At 58.2% G+C, this 12,341-nt stretch overlaps 8 protein-coding genes across 8 annotated transcripts; 2 read left to right on the forward strand and 6 right to left on the reverse strand.

Moving 5' to 3' along the window:
- The first annotated feature begins 111 nt into the window (after positions 1 to 111).
- On the forward strand, positions 112 to 1,442 carry SCHCODRAFT_02592131 (alpha-D-mannose-specific lectin). The gene is made up of 3 exons (XM_003026019.2): positions 112 to 253; positions 315 to 379; positions 431 to 1,442. Exon 3 carries the CDS (start codon positions 433 to 435, stop codon positions 1,321 to 1,323), a length of 891 nt encoding a protein of 296 aa, XP_003026065.1. The 5' UTR covers positions 112 to 253; positions 315 to 379; positions 431 to 432; the 3' UTR covers positions 1,324 to 1,442.
- A 533-nt stretch (positions 1,443 to 1,975) lies between these two features.
- SCHCODRAFT_02104189 (uncharacterized protein) lies at positions 1,976 to 4,162 on the reverse strand. Its single transcript, XM_003025941.2, has 5 exons — positions 3,765 to 4,162; positions 3,604 to 3,714; positions 3,281 to 3,552; positions 2,306 to 3,230; positions 1,976 to 2,255 (listed from the first exon to the last, which is right to left on the reverse strand). The coding sequence occupies exons 1-5, from the start codon at positions 3,933 to 3,935 to the stop codon at positions 2,025 to 2,027; spliced, it is 1,710 nt and encodes a 569-aa protein (XP_003025987.1). The 5' UTR covers positions 3,936 to 4,162; the 3' UTR covers positions 1,976 to 2,024.
- A 282-nt stretch (positions 4,163 to 4,444) lies between these two features.
- SCHCODRAFT_02518303 (23S ribosomal RNA methyltransferase) lies at positions 4,445 to 5,391 on the reverse strand (the record flags this gene model as incomplete). The annotated part of the gene is made up of 2 exons (XM_050343392.1): positions 4,445 to 4,643; positions 4,703 to 5,391. 2 exons carry the CDS (start codon positions 5,389 to 5,391, stop codon positions 4,445 to 4,447), a joined length of 888 nt encoding a protein of 295 aa, XP_050197748.1.
- A 165-nt stretch (positions 5,392 to 5,556) lies between these two features.
- On the reverse strand, positions 5,557 to 6,098 carry SCHCODRAFT_02104291 (uncharacterized protein). Its single transcript, XM_050341804.1, has one exon. It carries the CDS (start codon positions 5,859 to 5,861, stop codon positions 5,589 to 5,591), a length of 273 nt encoding a protein of 90 aa, XP_050197749.1. The 5' UTR covers positions 5,862 to 6,098; the 3' UTR covers positions 5,557 to 5,588.
- SCHCODRAFT_02642385 (SMAD/FHA domain-containing protein) lies at positions 5,693 to 7,904 on the reverse strand. The gene is made up of 3 exons (XM_003025939.2): positions 6,980 to 7,904; positions 6,824 to 6,930; positions 5,693 to 6,690 (listed from the first exon to the last, which is right to left on the reverse strand). The coding sequence occupies exons 1-3, from the start codon at positions 7,849 to 7,851 to the stop codon at positions 6,107 to 6,109; spliced, it is 1,563 nt and encodes a 520-aa protein (XP_003025985.2). The 5' UTR covers positions 7,852 to 7,904; the 3' UTR covers positions 5,693 to 6,106.
- Positions 7,905 to 8,833: 929 nt separating this feature from the next.
- SCHCODRAFT_02672824 (uncharacterized protein) lies at positions 8,834 to 9,569 on the reverse strand (the record flags this gene model as incomplete). Its single annotated transcript, XM_003025938.3, has 2 exons — positions 8,834 to 8,868; positions 8,921 to 9,569. The coding sequence occupies 2 exons, from the start codon at positions 9,567 to 9,569 to the stop codon at positions 8,834 to 8,836; spliced, it is 684 nt and encodes a 227-aa protein (XP_003025984.1).
- A 785-nt stretch (positions 9,570 to 10,354) lies between these two features.
- Positions 10,355 to 11,258, forward strand: SCHCODRAFT_02716916 (uncharacterized protein; the record flags this gene model as incomplete). Its single annotated transcript, XM_003026018.2, has 2 exons — positions 10,355 to 10,456; positions 10,605 to 11,258. The coding sequence occupies 2 exons, from the start codon at positions 10,355 to 10,357 to the stop codon at positions 11,010 to 11,012; spliced, it is 510 nt and encodes a 169-aa protein (XP_003026064.2). The 3' UTR covers positions 11,013 to 11,258.
- An 86-nt stretch (positions 11,259 to 11,344) lies between these two features.
- On the reverse strand, positions 11,345 to 12,197 carry SCHCODRAFT_02706191 (uncharacterized protein; the record flags this gene model as incomplete). The annotated part of the gene is made up of 2 exons (XM_003025937.1): positions 11,345 to 11,539; positions 11,934 to 12,197. 2 exons carry the CDS (start codon positions 12,195 to 12,197, stop codon positions 11,345 to 11,347), a joined length of 459 nt encoding a protein of 152 aa, XP_003025983.1.
- Positions 12,198 to 12,341: the final 144 nt, after the last annotated feature.

Raw genomic sequence — 12,341 nt, forward strand, 5'->3', positions numbered from 1 at the left:
TTGTGGCCAACCTACCTCTTGCGTCCATCCCCGTCGCCTCCATGCATGACTCAGGTGCTCACGGATATCCTGGACTCCGATCCTTCACCTTGTCAGCGTGCACTGCTCCGGTCTTCGTGCATGTCCGAACTTCGTCAAGTGGTGGCCATCGTCGATGTCCTTGGCTTGTTTATTTAGCCCCGCTTTCAGGGTCTCGTTCTCTCTATCTCGAGAACTGCGTCTTTCCTGTCGTTCCAACTCCCAATTAATTTTGGTGAGCCGAATTGCTGTCTGCAAAGAACGAGACTGGTCATATCTGACCACGCCCGTCCTAGTCCGTCGCAGTCTGCGCGTTTCCCGGAGCCAATTCTACCTATACACTTTCCGAAGACAGCCTAAGGCGCGTTGCTTTCCCACCTCAGTCTAAATTTCTCTGCTGACGCCGACGCAGAGATGGATTTGACCTTCGAGGGCGGTAACATCTTCAACCGGGACCACTACCCGCGCGACATCATGCTGCAGGCCATGCCCGTCATGAAGAAGATGGGCAACAACCTCGACATCAAGTACGCCACCGTCGACTCCGCCGGCGCTAAGCGCGATCTTGCCGCCGTCGGCTACGGCCTGCGCGAGACCTCCCACACCGAGACCATGGGTACCGTCGACTCGGGCGCTGTCGACGACAGGATTCGCTACCTTCTACGCGACCTCTTCGAAGAGGACATCCGCGTCGAGCGCGGGAGCGATCGCATCCTAGTGCTCATGTCCTGCGCCATCGACGGGCTGGTTGCGGAGACGAAGGACAACTTCTTCGGCTCGACGACGCGCAGCGAGGGCAAGTACTTCTCGTACCAGATGGCGTTCTACTCGATGCGCCGCGCGTCGTACTGCTTCTTGGTACTCTCCCTTATTGCATTCAAGGACCAGACCAGCGTTTTTGGGATCCCGACGGGCATGCGGAGCGGCATCAGCTACAGCGCGCAGGTGTTCGAGTGCAAGCGCGTGCGCCCGACGGTGCTATACAACTTCGGGCGCCTGCACTCGGGAGAGAGCATGGAGTCGCCGGATGGCAGGCACACTGCCACCCTTGGCAACGACGGCAATTTCGTCGTCGACGGGCGTTGGGAGACGCACAGCGGCGGCAAGGGTGTAGGCCCCTGGTATCTCGTGCTGCAGGATGACGCCAACCTGGTCATCTACGACAGTCGAGGAGAGCCAACGTGGGCTTCTGGCTCGCAGCCCGGAAGATTCACGATGCGACCGTGGCGGCTGGACATGCAGAACGATGGCAATCTGGTAATTTACGACAAGAATGACAGAGTCCTCTGGGCTGTCCGTGTTTGATTTGAGTGGTTACGTCTGTAATCATAGCGAGTTAACGTGGAACAAGTGGAGCTGGAAACCAGGCCCTGTCGATTCTGACTTTATTGGATAATTATTGGTGCGATCACCATGCCTCACGCTGCTTTCCTATGCATATGTGAGGCTACCAAGCAGATTGAGAGTGCCAGCGGCTTTCAATTATATACCAAAATTTTTGAGGAAGATGGCTATGATGTGGTTCAAAAGGCCCGAGGGGCACTGACCATGGTCATTCGATCACCCACTGTGGCACTGAACCAGGACCTTACGGTGGCGCGGCGAATAGCGTTCCCGCATGTCGGGACCTCACAGAGACACATACATCATGAAGTATGTGAAGATAGTTTGTGCTTGAGATGTCCTTGATTCTTTCTTCTCAATGTAAGAGCCATACCTGACCCAAGTTCAACCCAGGTTGGCCAATGGCCATAAAAGGGAGCGTTACTTTCACAGTTACATTTGTCACGCTTTGCTTCGTGACCCGAACCATCTTGCGACCGCGCATTCAGCGTTGGCTTCGTCGTCGTCTGTAATTTATCTTGCAAGCTCTACCTATCGATGCCTTTCCTTGGGTATAAGCGAGTAGGTACTTATCAATGACCGTCAATGACCTACGCCTCCAAGCCCATGAACAGAAAAATGAGAACTAGCTTTCTCCGACATACTCCTCGGATGTCCCCCAATTACAGGATCTCCTTAAATTTACTCTCGCTGCGCTCAATGTGAGCAGGCTCTTGGAATTGCACATGTGGCTCCTGGCCCTCGGGTGCCTTCTCCGCCCGACGCTGGCTCACCTTCCGCGATACGCCGCCCTCCGACGTGGTATCCGGGCCCACCGCCTCGCTCGACGAGCGATCGTGGCGTGTGGCCTCCTCGTGGTGTGCAATCCCATCTTGATGTGCGACCTCAGCAGCCTAGTCATGAAGTCAGAAAATCGCAGAACTCATGAAAAACAATTTCCCACCTGATGATCCTTCAAAGCCTTCGCATCAGCGCCAACGACGCGCTCGCCCTTCTCCGTGTAGCTTGGCGGCTTTGTTGAGGTCGTCTCGTGCCCGTCGCTCAACGCACCCGCCTCGTCCGCGCTCACATACATCTCCTCATCGCTTTCGCTGCTCTGATATCCAGCACCGCGCACCGCCGCAACCACCGGTCCCGTGTGGTCTGTGCCCTCCTCCACCTCAAGCGCCCTTGCCGCACACGCACGCATATCCTCCCACCACGCCTCCATATCCGCGCGCGTCCGCGCCTTGAACGTCCACGCGTACGTGCTGCGTTTGATGTGCAGCGAACCCGCGAGCGTCCCGTTGCTGTCCTTCCTCCCCTCAACGTTGAACTTGAACGACTTCGACGTGGCATCCGACGGCGGCCCCAGCGTGCACGCGGGGAGGAAGAGCGAGAAGATGGGTGCCTTGTCCTCGATGAGACCCGGGTCCGTCGTGTCGTACTCGTGCAGGAAGCCCGCGGGGGTAAGCACGTAGAGCGACTCGGAGTAGCGCCGCGTGTAGCGCTTCTTGCGCTCGAGGACGCCAACGCGGACGGGCTGCACCACCTTGTCATCCTGCAGCGGGTAGCTCAACTTCGTCGGATCGCGCAGCGGCGTCTTGGGATCGAGGTGGCCCTCCGCGCGCCGCTTGAAGGCTTCCCACTCTGCACTCGGTGCGAGTCCGCCGAGCTGCGCGGCGAGCGCCGTCTGCACTTGTTGCACCGCGCCGACCATCTGAGCATGCAGCTGCGCGTAGCGCGACCACGCTGAGTTGATGCCCCGCACGATGCCACCCTCGAAGTCAGCCGACTGGGCCTGCGCAGCGAGGATCGCGTTGTGCAGCATGTTCTCGCTCTCGATCTGCTTGCGCATTTGCTTCCGAACGGTCTGGTTCACAACGTACCTGCCGGCATGTTAGCTTCGCATCGTACTATAGAATTGGGAAGAACATACGGGTCGTTCTTGGGGGTAACATTCATGGGCATCTGCTGCATGTTCGTGACGCTGCTACCCAGCTCAGCCATGATCTTCGTGGAAAGTTCGCGCTCCTTTGCGACAGCCGTGGCGAGCTTGCCTGCGTTGCTTTGGATATTCTTGATATGCGACTTGATGTCGCCGTGCGTACGCTGGAGGTCTTGGACGATCGTCGCCTCAATGTTCTTCGCTAGGCTGGTGTTGTGGTCGGCGATCACGCGCGTCTTGTCGCGTATGCTAGCGTAGATGTCCTGCGTGGTCGTGAGCTCGATGTATCTGGCTAAAGTATGATGGGAACGCACCTGGATTCCTCCCTCCTCACTAAACTGGTTGCCCGGCTTGAAAGGCAGTTGTATAACGGCGCTCAACTTGGCGAGCTCCTTCGCATTGTCGTGCTCTGCCTCGGCTATGCCCTGTTAAGATCGTCAGCTCCCAAGCTCTCCAAGAAGTGACCACCACGCACCTCAAAGTACGCAGTGAGCTGCTTTATGGCATGCTTCCACGCCGTGAACCGCTCGACGAGCACGTCCGAGGGCTGCGTCTCTTGCGGATTGACATTCCGTCTAACCAAGGTGGTGTTGCGGGACAAGCCAGAGAACTTGCCCGACGCAGACCGCGATAGTGAGTCCGACATTGTCGTTGGATTCGTATGGGAAAGGGAGAGGGTGGTGGCGGTAAGAGAGAGGGAAAGGTGAGGAAGCAGTAGGAGCAGGTCGATACTTGAGCGTCATTCCCCACAGGCGCAGGGCGGTGATGTCATCGATAGAAGTTCCTCATGTCGGATGCCAGGATCGAAGCTAGTCGCGATCCGGAAGTTCCGACCCGGAGGCGGCGAGATGAAGGGGCGCCATTTTTGGAGTGAGGTCCAGGCGGAGGGGAAGAGAAGAATGCATTGCAAGAGGGGTCGGGCAAGTACAGACGGGACAGCCTACGTTTGCGCATAGTTCAGAGGGCATGTCAAGCGGCACTCGCGGGTGATCAATTGTTTGCTTGCAGCTGATTGGGACACCGTGGAAAGGTGATGGTTAGGCATTTTCATTGGACTCCTATTGCGAACAGTACATAGCACTGCAACTCGTGAGCTTCGGATCGGAGCAGGGAGATAGGAAGTTCAATACGCACTACGATTACGATGCCCAAAGTTCACTCTGGCAGTAGGCCGAACTCGCTACCAGTGATTGGTGTAGGCTCCTCGCCACCCTTGAACCCCATGCACAGGAAGTAGGTCTCGCGTGAGTCCGAGCGACTTGCCGGCGGCTTCACTAGGTGCACCTTTCGGAAGTTGGGCTGTAAGTTCTCTCGACTGAAGTCTTCAAGGAGGGGATGGGCGAAGTACTTGATTCTGAAAGTCACGTTCGCGTCAGTCAGGCTCGTTCAAGCGTGATGAGATTAATCACGCACAATAGCACTCCGCCCCACGAATCCCCCGTTTCTTGCATAGACCGCAAGTTACGCGCAGCGAAACTGTATACGCTCTCGCAGATGTCCAGGCTCGACTGAATGTCGCGAACGCCCGTGCCAGATGCATTCGCTGCCATGTCGGAGAGGATGATGTCGGCCTTTCCCCCAGGGTTCTCGGAGGTCGCAAGGAGCGTGCGGACCTTCTGCACCGTCGATGGCGCGAGAAAGTCGCCCTTCAGAGTCCGTACGCCCGGGATCGGCACCATAGGCAGTAAGTCGACGGCGACGATCGTCCCGCGGCCCTTGAGCGTGTGCAGCTCGTCATCAATGTTCAGGGGATCGTAGTCGTCATCCAGCGTTTCCACCCGAGCTTTTCGGGTGCTCTTCTGCGATGCAGACTTGAGGTCCTTCCCGCTCGGTGCGCGCATCGGTGCAGACCGTTCCCTCGACCAGCCCAGCTTGCGCGAGACGATTTGACTCCAGCCGCCGGGTGCCGCACCGAGGTCTACGACGCCCCTGACATGGGGCTTGTCGATGAAGTTGTGCTGTGCTTCAATCTCGAGGAGCTTGAAGGCAGAGCGCGAGCGGAGGTCGAGACGGTGCTTGACGTACGGGTCGCGAAGCTGGCGGCTAACCCATGCTTTACTGCTCGGTGTGCTTCCTAGGGCGACACGCGTCGCCTTGAGCATCCAGTTCCCCTGTTGCGCGAGGGGTCAACGAAAGGCAATGAATGGACGTTGTGTGAGCGTACAAGCGCGCGTAGCGGAATTTACTTCCACGCGAGCTCCGGCAATCGCCGAAAGTGGACCCACAGCAGGTAGATAAATCAATCACCTTGCCTGCTTCGTAGACTTCGGCCTGCTGAGCCCTGTTATTGCATACCGCACTAGGGACACAGTACAAGACCCTCCCAAACGAGGTCCAGATCTAGCGGCGCCTGAGCCTCCTCTGCTTGGGGGAAAGACCTGATTGTACGCCGTACACTGGACATCCGGTTTCCAGAGGCGAATATATAGCAAAAGCAATGAAGGAATGTCGAGTGATAGCGTACAGGGTGGCAACAGTCTGAATCCGTTATATACACATACATGAACGAGCTTGTATGACTACTTATGAGCAGAAGAAAGGATGGAGGGATGATTAAGGCGCTAGAGCGCATCTAGGAGGCTGCCGCGCTGCGATGGGATATGGACATGAATGTGAGGATACGGGAAGGCGTGAAGACGTAACGTGAGCGTAAAGCTGACGGGGCGCGCAAGGAGGCGCACGTCCGCACAATATAAGCAACGATGATACGGACAACGGGGAGGGGGTTATAATGGGCAATGAGTAGCAGTCCAATGTCTAAAACGTCGGTCTGCGTACGATCCGGTAGTCTCTAGCTAAGCAGATCCCACCCCAACCTCAACGCTTCCTCTTGCCGGCCGCGAGCGTGGCGTCGGCGGGGAGCACTGACATTCCGCCGTGGCCCTCCGCGCCATCCGCAGGGTCCGCGAACACACCGAACTCACGACCCTCCCCACTACCCGACGCCTCGCTGTCTGTCCGCCCCGCATCCGCGTGCATCACATGCTCAGCGTCCACCATATCGATGTCCTCGGGGTCGACGATGCTCATCCGCTCGTCGGCCTCCTCTAAGTGGCTGCCGCCCAGGTCGACGAGCTGGGCAGTGGTCAGCGTGCGCCGGCCGCGGGCGGGCATCGCGTCGGGCTCAACCTCCGTCTCTGCACCCGCCTCGCGCTCGCGCTCGGCGCTGGCAGCGACGACGGCCGGGTGCACCTCGGTGCTGGCCTCCTCCTGCGCAGAGTCCTCAGGGTCGTCCATGAGCTCGACCTCCACATCCTCTTCGAGATCGGCGAAGGTACGACATAAGGGGCAGGAGAACGCCGGGTGGTGGCTCTCGAGGAGTGGCCGAATGCACTTGTAGTGGAAGGTGTGGGAACAGGGGGCGATGAAGAGGGCTTGCCGGATGGTGACGGCGAATAGACCTAGGCACAGGGTCAGTACACCATGAAACAAAGCAGTACAGGCCTTCCAGCATGTCAGGAGCCCGTCACGTCGGAGTAGTTTCCTAGCGCAGCGACCTCCGACCTAGACGGCGCGTCTGGCACAGACACTTACATATGCAGCAATCTGGGATTGACGACTTCGGTGCGACCTTGCCATTGCCCGTCTTCGCAGGATCAGTAGACACGGCCAACGTCTTAAGATTCTTGAGTGCGTTCGTACTGGGATCTATGAGCATCACGCCACACAGAAGTAGATGATGTAACGCACTTGAAGGCATTGGCTGCCGCCTGCCACTCCCTGCCCAACTCGATACGGATTTTGACGGACTTGTAGATGTCCTCCGTGCCACCTTGGTAGTCTACGCCAAGCTGAAGTATATCGCCGTCCTTGATCTGGTGTGGCCGCGAGTCGGTATTGGCGGGTGAAAGGCGGACGTGGTTGAGGAAGGTGCCAGAGGACGACTTTGTGTCGCGGATATAGAAGCGCCCTCCTGGCTCCACCCAGACCTCAGCGTGCGCGCGCGATACGACCTTGGACTTGAACGCGAGCTTGTTCGAGCCGAGCGCATTGACGGCGGCGAGGCCCATGCCCGACCTGTCCGTGAACCGTCCGATGCGCAGGGGCGGATCGCCCTCTTTCAGATCGCGGGCAATAGCATCGAAGCGCAACGAGCGACGCGACTCGAGGTGGGGAACGAGGCGGATACGGTGGGAGGGGCCGTTTGGCTGATTAGCGACGGCGGGCGTCGATGGGGCGGTGGTTGCGCCTGTCGGGCCTGGCGGGCCCGAGGGTATGGCCGGGGGATTGAGGGCGCCCGCCGAGCGTCTGCGTCGCAGCATGTGCGAGATTCCGAGGCCTTGGGTGCCCGATGGCGCTGAGCCTTGGTGGGAGGAGGAGGTCTGTTGTATGCCACCGCTTGGTGATGGCGCAGTGCGGCGCCGGTGCCCCGGGATCGGGATGCCCGGAGACGGCGGTTGCGCGGCCTGGCCGGTAGGGGAGGGCGAGAGCTCGCGCGCGGCGGCCTCGACGTTGATGTGCGACTGGGATGAATTCCGCGGCCGGCCACGCAGAAAATTACCCAAGATGTTGGACCGCGTGGGCGGCGAGTCTGTGGTTGCGCTGTGTGGATTGGGCTCCATGATAAGGTGGGAGATCGCACGAGGCTACTTCTAAGGGCTGGGGAGCGCGCGCGAGCTCTACGGCGGCGGTGATGGTTCTGAACAAGCTGACTGCGAGCTCAGCGGAAAGCCCGAGGACAGAATATTCCAAATCAGGCAGTTCACAGGCACACAATATGTTGCATCACGGAACGTGGCGGCGATGGACCTACAACATATAACTGCGAGCTGATGCAGCGGAATGAGCTGCCAGAGGACCCTGGTACTATCAAGTAAGGCTCGCCACCTCAGTCAACTAGCTGGCTTCGCTGCGTGCGGTTCCTTCGAGGCGCATCTTCGAAGCACGTTTTCCCGTGCGTATGACAGAACAGTTCCCATAGCATAAGCCGATATTACTTCGAGTGCCCGCTCGTCCGATCGAGGAAGAGTCAGCTCAGGTACTGAACATCGTCTTAGAACGTCGAAGAATCCATCTCGTACGTATTGATCTCGTATATCAACCAACCAATGCTTCGACAGTGCTCTACATACTATAGGTGCGCGTACGGTAAGGACGATGCGAAGGTAGATATGACATGCATGTGTGTATCTGTAACCGTATATCTGCATGAACCCAAAGCGACATGTGCAGCAGCCCCTCATAAGACCAGACCCATATGCCCATTATGCGTGATAAATACGTCTGAGAGCCCATATATCTCGTATCCCTACACCAGAGTGCTATCTCGTATCCTGTACACCGAGTGGGGTGCCGACGTCGTTCAATGGTCGGCTGTGTTATGCGAAGGGCAGCGTATGTTGATGCCTCGTTTTCGAAGGGCGTATATTGTTGCCCGTGGGTTCGGAGGGCCGCGGTATAGCAGCGGCCGTGGGTGATTCCGCGTATTCTCGTGCGGCGGGTGCAACTTCGATGGTGTGGGAGACCAGTGGGCGGCGCACGATGTAGATGCTGCGCGAGGGAAGAAGGAGGGCCATCATTGGCCGAGTTCTAATGCGCCGACTACTATGAGCAGTGCATGCTGCGATATGCAGTCCACCCTGGGCGATGAATCAGTTCATCTGTAGATAGAGTCTAAGACAGACGACGCACCTCGGTTGTCCATATATTTGTTCATCGCCGAGAATGCGCATCGGCTCATCTCCCGCTCAAGCAGCCACACGTCCTCGCACACGATGACGCCGCAGTCGTGCAGCACGCCCACCGCGTCCATGAACCAGGCTTTGCTTGAGAACGGGCGCTCGCCGGCGCGTGGGATCGAAACGTTGCGAAGCATTGCGAGCAGCGCATCCTGCCCGACGACCTCCTCGTAGTTCCCAAGCGGCGCAAGGTCCCCCAACGCGACGATCGCCACCAGCATCGGTTCGGCCAGCACGCCGCGCTTGCTGTCGACCCTGAAGACCCACTTGCCAGTGGACGCGTCGCGCTCGACGGAGAAGGCAGTGCCGCGGGTGCCGATGGGAAGCACGTCTGGATCGGGGACGTAGAAAGCCCAGTGCCACGCCGTCGTCTCGCCGCGGTAGTAGAGCAGCCCGTACAGGAGGCCCGGCTCGAGGAGGGGCAGGAGTTGGAGAGGCGGGCTCGTCATCGGGGGATCAGGCAGCGGCGAGAGCATCGCGCGGTCGGGCAGGCGAGGCATGGGGAGCGTGCCGAGCGTCGCCTGGATCGCCGCGCGAAACCCTGGGGAAATTGCGGGGTGATCATGGCCGAGGGAAAGCGGTGGCGTCGCCACGGACGGCATCGTGGTGATGGCGGGGGACGTCGGCGCCGTCGACGGCGGTGGCGGCGTTGAGTTTGCAGTCAATTTGGATCGCGTTGTGGAGGGGGAGAAGAAGGGCCGAGTTCGCGCGCACCGCGTATTTATTAGCTGGCGGAACCTGTCAAATAACCTTCCCAGGCCACGATTCGAGAATTGTACCGAACTTCCCACATTTGCTCTTCGTCCCGAAACGCCATCTCCTCGATCTCGCCATCTCTCGCGCACAGACGTTAGCTTGCTTTCTCTCTGCTTTCTGCACCCCCTGAACTCTGCGACAAAGCTTGGGGCGCGGCCTCGTAACGCCTCCGCCAAGGACTCTGGAGCGATATGACGAAGGAATCTGCGATCGATTCAATAGCCCGCGCAGCAACGCTTTCCCAACTCCCTCGCAAGCTCCAAGTACCCACTCGCAGAATCAGTGGCGGCCTTCGCCATCGCTCACAAGGCGCGCTCGACTTCGGCTTCCCTCATCCCAACTTCAGGCTACCGGCACGCACCCCACTCGCATACGCACCGTGCTCCCAGCGGCTCTCAACCCAGCTCCTTCGCAGTCGATGGCTTGAGAAGCCGCCCCTGCAAGACTCCTTGAGCTAACTCAACGTCTTTGACTCGACTACTAGCACGACCCACGGGGGTTGTCACTGCGCCCAAATTGGCCTCGCTTGCCGTGAAGCGCGATCGTGCGAGCGCGCGTAATCTCATGTAACGCTGGCCTCGGCCTTCGTGTCTTCTAGCTTGTTTCTTCGACCGAGGCCATTCAGTTCATGATGCTCATCTGTGCAGTGTTGCTATCTTCTGATATCTCGTTGTCCAGCAGGACGAGCATCTGGAACCTGCGCAGTAAGCGTCAGCTGGCTCGTGTGGTGCCCGTACGCGACTCGAACAAGAGGTAATGCCGCTTTCAAAGTCAGCGAAACTGCCGTTCTCTGTGTAGGTAGCTGCACGGAGCGAAGATAACCTTGATCCTCGCACGCACTCGCTTGCACCTGCTGAGGTACACATCTTGCAACTTCCAAGTACCCCCTCAAGCTGCCTGCATCGCTCGAGTCAACGGGCCTGCAGGCTCTGCGCTTCGGCAACCCCTTCGTGCACGTAGCGCACGAGGGGAAGACCTTCGACTGCGTCGCCCTCAAGAACGCCATCAGCGCTTGCAAGGGGGACGTCCTCACGTTTGACGAGTTCGACGGCACTACGATCGCTCACCGCCAGAGCTTGGTGATGCTGAAGACCGTGGCCGTACAGCTGGGGGGGGGGGGGGACCTCCTGCAGTCTGCCGTTGTGGTCAACGCCTCCGGCGGAGCACGAGCGGACCAGCGTCTGGGCGGCCTTCAGCAAGACGAGCTCAACGATGACCGGGCGAAAGTACCACTTCTTATCCGCGGTGCCGACTCAGGTGCAGAGTTCACGCGCTCGTCCCGAAAATGACAGTAGGCTGGAGGCGGACAATGAGGAATCCTTGCGTTGGAGCCTCGTTCAATGATCACCTACGACATGGGCAACGGCGTTCTCTGGGTGCTCGACCTTCTACTGCAGAATATAGGATTGGATTGCACTTGTTCATGATTCTTTCAGCGCTGATGTTTTGAGAGTACACACCGCGTCGTTCGAATGTATAATGCATCATCTCCGTTGTTCGAATGCGCCGTCTATACCACCTACGCACCGTCTATACCACCCACGCACCGTCCATCACACCCACGCATCGTCCATCGCACACCTACGCATCGTCCATAACACCTACACGCCGTCCATCACACCTACACCTCATTCTCGAAAGCATATTCCAGCGTTGTTTTCAACTCCTCCCACTGCTTTCGCTCGAGCGAGTCGTCCTTCGACCGGCCCTTGCCTACCCGCTCGCAATCGTCCACGAATTTCTTCGCCCCAGAGACGCTCCCGTGCACCTGGCTGAGGACCTTATGAGGGCGTCGCATGCCCGTGCTGGCCCACCACTGCAAGTTGAGTGAGTTGAGGAACGAAACAAGCGGCAGATAATAGGGTGTTTCACGTTCAGCTTTGGGTCCTTTTTCGAGCCTTTTTGGCAGTCCTTTTTCTAGGGCGTTTTGCGCCAGCGTGACAGCTTACTAATAAGGTACGAGCAGGGGAGGGCGGAAAACGGCCTGAAAAACGACTGAAAAGGGCGCAGAAAGCGCTTGCGAGCCTTTTCTGCGCCTTTTTTGGTCCTTTTTCGAGTCTTTTTCCGCATCCCCGTCTTTGTCAGCCATGTGACGCCGTGTGACATGCCGAAAACGCGTTCGAAAAAGAGCTCAGAAAAGGACTCGAAAAAAGGCGGGCGACTTGAACGTGAAACACCCTATTAAATAGTTATCACTGGACAGTCCTTACCTTCGAATTCCAGTAATCCCCCTCCCTCCTATGCAACTGCTGATGCACATAGTCGCTCGTCGCATTTCCCTCGTCCCCCTGCGCTAGCTCGTGCGCATTATGCATGTCGTCGTTTAGCAGATGCAGGATCGCCCTGACGGGGACAGGATCTGGTAGTGCGTTTATGTTGGGGGTTAACGACGGATCCCATGGTGCTTTAGGAGACAATGAAGGGAGCGGGCGGGAGAGGAGGGTCTTAGCGATTTCCCGGGCTTGGGCGGACATGATGGATGGACGAGTGGATGGATGAGCGAATGAATGAAGGTGGATAATGGGAGGCGTGAAGGGGCGCAGAGCTGTTAGATAGTCCAAAATATGAGATTGAAGCGCAGAGCAGAATGCCAGAAGACACGGCTCGGTGGTAGTGAT

Source organism: Schizophyllum commune (assembly GCF_000143185.2).
Source record: "Schizophyllum commune H4-8 unplaced genomic scaffold SCHCOscaffold_13, whole genome shotgun sequence".
Taxonomy (NCBI): Eukaryota; Fungi; Basidiomycota; class Agaricomycetes; order Agaricales; family Schizophyllaceae; genus Schizophyllum; species Schizophyllum commune.